Source organism: Anser anser (assembly GCF_964211835.1).
Source record: "Anser anser genome assembly, chromosome: 1".
In the NCBI taxonomy this organism is placed as follows: domain Eukaryota; kingdom Metazoa; phylum Chordata; class Aves; order Anseriformes; family Anatidae; genus Anser; species Anser anser.
The window spans coordinates 71,783,758-71,794,377 of NC_139720.1; the positions used below are offsets into that span (position 1 = coordinate 71,783,758).

At 41.1% G+C, this 10,620-nt stretch overlaps 1 protein-coding gene across 1 annotated transcript; it reads left to right on the forward strand.

Annotated features, from left to right (window-relative positions):
* The first annotated feature begins 1,047 nt into the window (after positions 1–1,047).
* Positions 1,048–8,940, forward strand: LOC310891379 (cyclin-dependent kinase inhibitor 1-like). Its single transcript, XM_083819398.1, has 2 exons — positions 1,048–1,708; positions 5,828–8,940. The coding sequence occupies exons 1-2, from the start codon at positions 1,231–1,233 to the stop codon at positions 5,893–5,895; spliced, it is 546 nt and encodes a 181-aa protein (XP_083675524.1). The 5' UTR covers positions 1,048–1,230; the 3' UTR covers positions 5,896–8,940.
* The last annotated feature ends 1,680 nt before the right edge of the window (positions 8,941–10,620 follow it).

Sequence of the window (10,620 nt, forward strand, 5' to 3'; positions counted from 1 at the left end):
TTGGTGGCAAATTCTTCAGAATTCAATCTCTTCAGAACTCAGTAGTGCAACAAATCCAAAATGTGGCTGTTTGCTAATGTCCCTCTGAGGTTTCTTTCTAGCCTGTCTGCTGTTACACATCACAGCTTGGAAGAGGGGCTGAGTTCTGTGGATGCAGAGAGAAAGAATTGAACGACCTTTAAGATCTATCTTCAAGCTCTTCCAGAAATTAAAGATCTGAGCAGGAATTAGTAGGTGAATGTGCTTGGTATATTTATGCCCTTACCGGCCTATGAAATTGACAAAGTGCACGATTTCTCTCCTCTGTCTTGCTATGTCCCCACCTTACCTGCCAGGGGAGGGTGCAAACCCCATCTTTTCTGTCACCATGCTGGCCTTCCTGGTGGGAAGTCCACCCACAGGTGCTTGAATGGGATTTGCCGTTACAGGAAACAAGACCCAGTTTGTGTCTGTGACTGAAACCATTTCTCAGGCAATTACTTGAGGAAAGGGGAATGAAAATGTCAGGCAAGAAATAAGTGATAGCTCTGATCATCTTTAGCTTCCTTCTTGATCGATGCTGAAAAAAGAATGGTTGGAGTAGTTAGGAAAGTAATACCACCTTTGCTGTAAAAGTGCTGTAGAATGTTTTTCTGATTTTCTATGTTTTTCTGATTTCCATCACCCTTCTTTGTCCTGGAATGCCTCCTTTTCAGTCCCTTTCCCTTGTTTAAGATAATACTCTTGCTAGACTTAAGTGCCACCCCTGTGCTCTCTTTTGCTGCAATTCCTACTGCAGCAACTCACAGCAGTCTGAGTCCCCAAAACAAGACTGCCCACTGTTAGGCAATGTAAACAGAGCATAACAAAAGAAAATAACAGTCACGGCCTCAAGGAGTGTTCTCAAGGAGCGTTCTCCACTTCCTTGTGTGACTCTGCCCCTTTGCCCCCCCCCCCGGTCCCCCCCCCGTCCCCCCCCTCGTCCCCCCCGTCCCCCCGCCCCCCCCCCACCGCTTGGTATAAAGGAGGCACAAAAGAGGTGAAGAAGGCATTTCACACTTACCTGTTCCCTGTCAAAGCTGCTGCCACAGATGCATCCTGTAGAAGTCGACGGCAATTCTCACTCTGGGCTGGAGACTGGGATAAATTTCTTTAGTAACTTTAGATAATTTCTTTAGTATCTTTAGATAAAGCATCGGAGGTTACTGCCACAGTCCCTTGTAAAAAGCACGCAGCATCTATAAATGGAACATGCAAAGTGTGGCTGATGGTCTTTCTGTCCTTGGCAGGGAATCGCCACTGTACATACTCACCAGAGAGCAGCACAGAGGAGAAAAGATGGAGCGGAGGCCAGGGAAGACAGCATATGCTCGGAGGAACCTCTTTGGCCCCGTAGACCACAAGCAGCTGCAGCAGGACTTCCAGCACATGCTCCACAACAGTGTCAAGGGGGCCCAGCAGAAGTGGAACTTCGATTTCCTGCGGTACAGGCTAGCGGAGGGGCTCCTGCAGTGGGAAGGGCTGGAAGGCCACAAGGTGCCTGCTTTCTACAGCTGCATGGTGGGAGAGGCTCAGAGACCACTGGAGCACTTGTACTGGCCACTGGACAGGGAAGACAACAGTCACCACTTTGCACAGATAGCACTGACAGAGAAACCCAAAACTTCCATGAAAACAGGAGCCAAGAGGATCCCAGAAGGAAAGAAAAGAAGACAGACATCTTTAACATGTGTGTGAGACCTTGGTATTGCTCAGGTGATCAAACCTAGTTCCAGCAGCTGTTTAGAAATTCTTTGGCAGGCCCATAAACTGGTCTTAAAGAAAGTGCAGCCCTTCAAAAAAGCATCTGAAAGAAAACAAACTATTAATCAATGGGAATGTGATGTGTTTTTCAAAGGCACTGTGCCACAACCACCCTCTAGGCCCTTAAAGATCTGTTTGGGTCTTGTCAGTATCAGAGCAATAAGATAATGACCTCTTCTTGCGGGAGGATGGTTAGAATGGTTAGACAGGCGGTGTGAGAAAAGCAGTGGAGTTATTTCTCAAGTAAGAGCCCAACAGGAAAACAGGGTTGCCCATCAGATGGGAGGTTTGGATTTTTTGGTTGCTTACAGGTTTAGCCATGTGCTCTCTTTCCCAAGTGCAATAAGGAACACCATTCACCCAGCCAGGCCTTCTGGAGAAAGACCAAAAGCTGGAGAAAGCAGACAGCTGTCCTGCTAATTTCAGATTTAATATTATAGTCTGTGAAGGCATCCAGGATATTTAAGGGCATATCAATCTTAAACTTGGCCAGGTGGCAGCAGGGCTTAGAATTTTAAACCAGGACTTGCTGCCAGATGTACAAAGGAATGAGTTTCAGCACCCATAAAAGAGCTTTAGGTTTTTAAAAGTCCTCAGCATTCTGCATGCTGAGCTCTTCTGAAAATCTGACCCCTCGTGTTCTCAACAGAAATTTGAGCTTGTTGGAAAATCTAATCCCATAGATTATTTACCCTTGTCCTTTTTGGGCTCTTGGTTTATCCAACACTGAGGTTTTCAAGATGCAGACTAAAGAAGAAGTGAAATTTGAGAATTTCACTTGAGACACCAGCTTGAAATTGCCTAGAAGATAATTGAAGTTAAGATTTCAGGAAACACTTTCTGAACAGTGATGTTGATCTCAGTAAGTCAGACAATAGAATAATTTGCTATTTGAGGGTATAAAACTTAATTGCTGGAGAGAGGTTCAGGAAGAGATTGAAGATTAATGAAGAGTGGAACATTGTACACTAGAGTACAGAACAATGATGTTTAATGAGTGCTCTTTTCTTCTCCAAAGCACTTTACAGCCATTAACTAATTAACAGTATAATTTACAGGTAAGAGTACAGAAGTGTAATTCAGAGCACAGTGTTGTGATGGTTTGAGGGAACTGCTGTTCAATTGTAAATCTCTCACTAGGTGTGTGGGAGTAAATTATGCAGATATTTCCAGGGGATATTTTTCTTCCGTTTTGTTTTCCCCAGGCAAGAAACATTTCAATAGGGGATGTGGAAACCAAAATACCACACTGCACAGTTTAACACTTTCCCACATATATTTTCATAAGAGAAAACACTTTAGTCTAACAACAGTACCCTTCTCCCCAAGGAATCTGGGTCTATGAGATGGGCCAGGAAAATCGTTCACAGTTGTCATTTTTGGTGAAGCTTGGAGACTGGTTCCTCTCTCGTTCCAGCACATACAGAGGCACATACACAGAGCCAGCTCCATGTATTGCCAGCTCTGTGTATTGCCAGCTGAACGATGCCTTAGAAGTTTCCCTCCAGCAGCAGCAAACTCCTTCCTCTGGGCATGACTGAAGTAATTAATTCAAAACTGAGACATGGTGTTACAGGAAAACGATACCTACTGATATGGTCTGAGCCTGCGCTTCTGCCCATTTGCTCAACTTCTGCCATCCCATAATGGAAGGTTAGTGTAGTATTGGGGTCTGGGATTTGATCTGAAAACAGCTATCTGCATTCTCCCTTGGTCAACAAGAACACTGTAATACTTTACATTAAGATCCAACAATGTGTGTTTAATTTAGACTTTAAAAGACAGCTGTGGCCCATTAAATAAATATCAATATATTAAAAACCAGCCATTGGGTTTTGTGGATGTTGGCGCCTCTAGAGTGGAAGGAGCAGAGGTTTTCTTGCTGTATTTGACTCCTCAGACACGCAGAGAACTAACCAGCATGAAAGTAGGTTTTCCCTTCTATCTCCCACCCCTTTTATGTACACTACCCCATCTCCATTCTCTCCATTTCATTGTGGTCCCAGTGTGGTCCCAGTGTGAACCCAGGTTCAGTTTTCTGGGAGAGCCTCAAGTTCAAAAAGCAGCTCAGCTGCAGGCACCAAGTCTTTTTCACATTTTCCTTTTTCTCCTTTTTTTTTTTCTTTTCACTAACCAGGGTTGATGAACCATGCCAACTTTATACTTTTCTTCTTTTCCAAACCTTTTGGCCTGTTTCAGCCTGATACACTTAGACCTTGGGTCTTCTGGGAGACATTCATAAGTCTCCTTTGCTAAAGGTCAAGGTCGAGAAAATCGTTAACAATCCTGTGTTTTCACTAGAGGCCTTGCTTCTGAAGCAGATAGTTCAAAAACTCTATTTTCTGTAAGGTAGATGGGAGAAAATGGGGTGGAAAGGAAAGCAGTCATTTAGGTAAGTATATTTAAACAACAGAAATCATTCCCTCCTTGGTGCCTGTGCCCAGGTTTTCCGACTGACAGGCTGCAGGCAGCATAGTCCTATTCAGTACATTACTTAATGCCAGTGCAAGTGCTCTTTAGAGTCCCACAGGCAAACCAGCCAATTTCCACAGACTCTGTTTAGTGTCTTAGGTAGAGACTAGACTTTCTGAATATGGCTCTGGGGAACCTGCATCTCCCTGGCTATTAAGTGCCCCCATCAATTCTGAAACTGGGCTCAGCTGTGAGGCATGCGGTGTCTGAGCAGCTGGGCTCTGGCTGAAATCCTTCACAGGATGAAATGGGAATAATTATTATTTAAGTCTTTTCTAAATTTTCTCATCTACTAATCATTAACCTTAATGTATTTCTTTTCCTAAAATAAAATGGAGGATAGCTGTATAGAAGTCTTTTAAATAGGAGAAATAAGGATTACATTTTGCAGTGTATGCTTTTTTCTTGCTGGTACTCCTTTTCTCTGCTGCTATGCTGAGAGACTGCAGTGAGCTGTAGCAATAGAGGGACTTGCTCTTCTACAGAATTAGCTGTGTGTGCTCCTGCCTGGGAGAATACACTTTCCTTGAGACCAAGTGCTGCTCCAGAAGCTTGGCTCAGAGCTAGCTCAGGTATTGCTGTGCTCCATCACACAGTGCCATGCGGACATATATATCCCTAAGGAAGCTGGCTGCAGGCATCCCCTTGCACAAGCTTGGCTGTGAAAGCCTGTTGGATTCCAGTCCTCCTGCCAATAATATTCAGTACCAAAAATAATACAAGAATTTATGCTGCCAATTTGACTCTACAGAAAGCTCAAGTTTAAACATCAAGAAGCCCACATCCTCAATTGGTTTAAATTGGAACAGTTTCATTAGTATGAATACAAATGATTTACACAAAGTAAACCCCATTAACTCTAAATATAAATATGCATCTAGCTTCTATTTCAGTACATTTTGCCCTATTTACCTGAAAAGAATGTTTCAGTGCAAGATTGGGAGGCAGGGAGATAATTCTTATATAAACCCTTTTTTGTAATTGCAGTTCTGTAATTCAAGTTGACTTACATTTACACCTGAAACAAAGTTTCAACCACATGAATGTATGGAAAAGTAAAGGGTATTCTCTTAAGCTACAGCACTTACTGTCTAAATGAAGAATGAGTTATAATTCAGTGATAGTGCAAGGTTTTACGCAGTCCTCCCTGAACTTGCATTTGACCATTTGACCAGCAGAAATAAAGTGCCCCATAAATATAGTTTCTCTCAATGACATTTTACAGAGTATTTTTTGTTATTTTTAAGGTGAAAAAAATAACTCTTTCTCACTGAAAAGCACTGACATAGTAGAGCTAAAAGGTGGAGTAAAATGTCACATTGCTCAGCTTGTGTAATAGGGTTGAAAGTCTTTTGATCTTAACTGGATAAAAGCCAGCACATTTCCTTTGTTTTGCTTGGTATTACACAGCTTTATGTGGAACATACTAAGGGTATTAATTTTGTTCATTCACAAGCCTTAGAGGAGTCTAAATGACTTCTTTAACACGAAAACAAGATTTGAGAGATTTCTTTGAAGCAGCCTTTATCGCTGTTGCAGTTGTAATTCAGTCTGTTTACATGTTCTTCTCTAGATTACTACTCAGCAAAGAAGCAAATCAAGACGAATACACAAGCTGCTGCAAAGAAGCCAACTTTTTGAAAGCAAGCACAGGATTGTCCTGCACCAGAGAGGTTAGAAACATCTGCTGGGTTTCCTCAGCATTCAAAAACTGTGCAGGCCGTGGACACTTCAGAACATCACATGGAGATGTGTATTCATGATAGCAGCAATGAAGAGTCACAAACACAAAAAACTTGTAATGGTGTCAGGACAAATCAACTGGAATCACTTTGATAAGAAATTACTAGCCTTAAAAAACACTGGTTAGCAATTTTGGACGACAGAATTTGGCGAAGGCTAGCACTTTAACATGCAGTAAAAATCACTGAGTATGAGAAAGTGGTGGACACTTAAAACAAGTGTGCACATTTAATACTGTGCTTAGAAAAGTCACTGTACAATTTGGGCTTTTTATATTGTTATGTCTTTGCATATCCTCTTTTTTCCTTTAAGCAGGAATGATTTACTAAATTTCACCATCTCAACTTTACTGGTCTGAGACACTAAAAATAATTCGTAGCTGCATCTGTGATTTTTTCAGGTACAGAATTTTGTGCTTGCAACTGTTTGGAGTATAAGTAAGATCACTTGGGTGCCAAAAGTATGTATATATTTCTGGGATGTAAATGGAGAAAGCTGAAATTACTTGGGAAAGTTTCCATTTATATCAGCAGACATTTTAGTCCTGTAATTCTGCCCACCATGGAAGAATTGAATGAGGTAGTTCAACTTGTTATGGGTAGAAATTTCCAGAAATACTCTTTTATCTTTAAAGTCTTTCCTGTTATCATCTGGTCAAAAATTCATCTGTTATTTTCATCTGTGCTATACCATCAAGGTCTATGAGTTTGCACAGGGAAAATGAAGATAAAATTTGCAGTGCATTTGTCCACAGTGTTTTTAAATGCCTGCTGCTTGTAAGAACATGCTACAAATGGGGGAGACTGTTTAGTTACCACTTGGTGCTTTTTCTTCATACTAATAATGTTTTTGTAAGGAGAGAAAGGGCATTAATAACACTGAAATTTCTCTTCCTCCTGATGTTGCATGGACCACTTTTTCTATGGCATTTGTTAACATAGACTTTTCCATCACCTACTTTTTATTTCCCTTTTTCATTTCCCTGACTAGTTTGGATAATTGAGGTTTTACAGCACATAATAATCAGTGGGTAAAACAGAAAAAGAAACCTACGAAATATACACTGTAAATTATACTGCTGCATATGGCTGTAAGATGCATGCAGTGTTTAATGAACACATTTGGAAAGAGCTCTGTAAATGTCAGCTTTTTTAGAATGTCATATGATGATGGAACACTATTTTTCATCTCAAATCTAAACAAACCAAGGTTTCTCTTGGGTAGTAAAAATTAACATGCACATGCGTGTGTGTCAGGTGTGCACACAAGAAATGGAGTAAGCAAGTAATATGCTCTGCATTACATGCAACATCAGGATGGTTTAGTGTGTTTCTTTTTTTCCCGTTAAAAGCTACAGTGATTAGACAAATAATAGTTGATTTGTCCCTAAAGGGCAGAAAACTGTGATTTTAGTTTGTTTCCATATGCTACAATAAAGATCCTCAGCAAATTGTGGTCAGAGCCAGTTTCCAGCTGCATGCAAGAGAGTCGCAAGATGAGATTTTCTTTCTTGAATTTTTGATGTAGTGAGGAACAAAACTTGCTCTGGCTGATATCAAAGGGAGTTTTACCCAAGTGAAGCAGGGTAAGGGTCAACCTGGCAACTGCTGCTAGTAGTGCATTTGGTGTGTTTTTTGGCCAGGCCATTCTATTACAAGCTTCTCACCACACTGAGATGTAGCATAAAGGCATGTGATTGAGCTTTTTGTATGTTTGTTTTTATTTTTAAACTTTGCTTGTGATTAGAACAGGCTAAGCTATATTTTTTAAGTGTGATGATTTTCTCTAATTCAGAAAAATTGCACAACTCTTTCTCCGTGTGTTTGTGATTTTAAATCAGACTGATGACACTGTGCACCTTTTTGTTTTGTAGCAAGGTTACCTGCATAATTACTTCTGACCAGGTTGACATGAGCTGTGCATGAAAGCTTGTAAGTCTGCCGTGCACAAGGTTATTGTGAAGTAAGCGGAGTCTTTTTCTTCCAAGGGGAAAAAGGATACATCTCTTTATTAAATAATGACTGTTGATGCACTGCTGTCCCAGAGAAACAAGAAAGAATCTTTTTTCCCATCAATTCCATAATAGCTCACTGCTAAAGTGTACATTTAAGGGGAAATATCTGCAACAAAAAGGACCAGGACCAGGACCCATAATGTCCTAGGAATTTGTAAAACAGTTGTTGAAGTTATCAGCAACATATTTTTTGGATAATGAGCAGATATTGGCCCTTGAGTAGAATGTCAATATATTTGGACTCAAAGGTCCCTCAAAGGGACCCAAAAGACCCTCTTTGAAAATGAAGCCTGTCTGTGTTTATAGCATTTCAGTTAGCTGTAACTGTGAATTCAGTGCTTGGGTAGAAAAGAGTTTTTTGCCAGGGAGACAAGTTGATGTCTTTCTACTTGCTGAATACATATGTTAATATCCTTTGAAATGACAGAATATTAGAAGTGGACAGTAACACAACAGAGAGAGATGGGGAAAATGTTTCCATACTGGTGTTTGCAATTGGAAATTCTTATATTTGCACCACAGGGCCTAATCCCCCCTGGTGTACACTATTATAGTTCCACTAATCCATGGTGGAAACGCCTTGGTTTCCGCCAGAGGAAAATGAGGCTGAGATGTTTTGCACTGGTTCTTTTAGTTACTTTAAACTGACAAGCAGCTAACTATGTAAAGCCATTGCCTTCTTTCTACCTGCGGAGGTTTAAAAGATTTTTAAAAATGGTTTCTGCCTTTTTTTGTGTGTGTATGAGAGCCAAAAATAACAACAAACCTCTGATTAGAGTCTGAGCTTCATGAATAGTGTAGATAAAGCATGTCTATCTTTATTTCATTAACATGCTGACAAAAACAGTGAAACATGGAATAATTCATTCTTTTGTTCATCTTGTAAATTGTACTTTCTCATTAAACACTATATACAGTGGGATACATTAGTATGTAGGTGTAATAAGAGTATTTTTTATTTTATTTTATGTGGGTCTAGCACATTCCCATTCTTTAAATGAGGCAGCAGGCCTGACTGAAAAGGCAGCACACTGAAGCTTTAGTCTGCTTCACTGTGGCATAAACAAGGCATTGAACATACCAACTCTAATTCTGACCACCAGAGCTGGTCAGGGCTTCTTTGCTGACCTTAGAGTTGGACTGGCTGTATGGGTGTATGGCTATCTATCAAATCCTAAAGCAGTGCTCTCTCATAATGAGAGGCATAGGGATGCACTCAGAAATCAAAAAATCAGGGCATTAAGGAAATGGTAGCAGCACTGTTTTAAGGTCTTATGCAGCTGCCTAAGGACTGCACAGCAGAAGGCAGACCGCATCAGGAATCCGTGACACATTGTAAACTCCACATACTGATAAAGGGGTGCAAGCACGTCTACCTGAGCCCCCTCCTTCCTGTCTTACCAATATGAACTGCACGCGTGATTCAGGGCCATATAGTACTCAACAGCCACAACCTAGCTGATACTGTGGTGTGACCACCATATTTAGGAGGAAATTCTTCACTGAGAGAGTGATGGTGAGGCACTGGCACAAGTTGCCCAGAGAAGCTGTGGATGCCCCATCCCTGGAGGTGTTCAAGGCCAGGCTGGATGGGGCTTGGAGCAACCTGGTCTGGTGGGAGGTGTCCCTGCCCATGGCAGGGGGGGTGGAACTGGGTGATCTTTAAGGTCCCTTCCAACCCAAACTATTCAGTGATTCTATGATTCTTTATACATTTGAGAAATACATAATTCAGATTTTTTTCCAGATGAAATAAATTTGTCCCAGGTACAACACAACATTGGCTGAAAATGGGACAGAGCAAGTCCCAGAATGGCCCTTACACTTGTTTTCTGTTTTGTACAAATACAGAAATAATATCTCATATACGGATCATTTTATTAGATTCCTTTCAGCAGGAGAAGGTTGTTTCACTTGGGCAAGGTAGCCAGGAAAAGAGATCTTCTGCATGTTTTCAATCTTCTTCAGGATGATGCAAGTACAGCTTTCTTCTACTTAAAGCAACTCCGTTGCAAACTGTTGGTAAGTATCCTTTTGTAGGATAGCATTGGTTTCCTGGAGAATTTGCTGCATTAGATGCTTTATTATTCCACTGTTGTCTTTTGGATCCATGTTAATAGGCTCTGGAGATGGGCCTTAATGTCACAGAAATGTTTCGCAGGAAGGGAACCTAGGAAATCACCTAGTCCATCCCCCTGCACTGTAGCAGGATCAGGACTGACTTACTCCAAAGCTTGTGAACTGCCATGGGAGATGATTTTTTCTGTTCACTTGGCAAATCTAGTGGGCAGCCTAGGTCAACAAAGTTCCTCTGGAGATTCAGAGAGTCTGTGTTACACGAGTTGCTTGCTCTCAAGTACTAATTTTCCTTTGTTTGTTTTGTTGTAATGCTGTAGATTCAATTTAATTCCACATAAACAAGTTGGTGTGCTGAAACATTCAGTTGTCAGCTGTGGATATTTGCAATGTCATCAATAAAAGCTAATGCATATACACGTCTTAACAGCAAAAGACATTTATTTGTCTTCTTTGCAGGCAGGTTCCTCATGTTTTGTTTCTGCATTGCTCTGACCTGGACTCCCTGCACTGGTCCCTCTGCGCAGTTCCAC

Bases quoted from the DNA above. Each gene is read 5' to 3' on its own strand.
- LOC310891379 (XM_083819398.1), top strand. From the start codon at position 1,231: ATGCAAAGTGTGGCTGATGGTCTTTCTGTCCTTGGCAGGGAATCGCCA. The intron at 1,709-5,827 runs GTGTGTGAGACC...GTTCTTCTCTAG, and splicing joins AAGACAGACATCTTTAACAT to ATTACTACTCAGCAAAGAAG.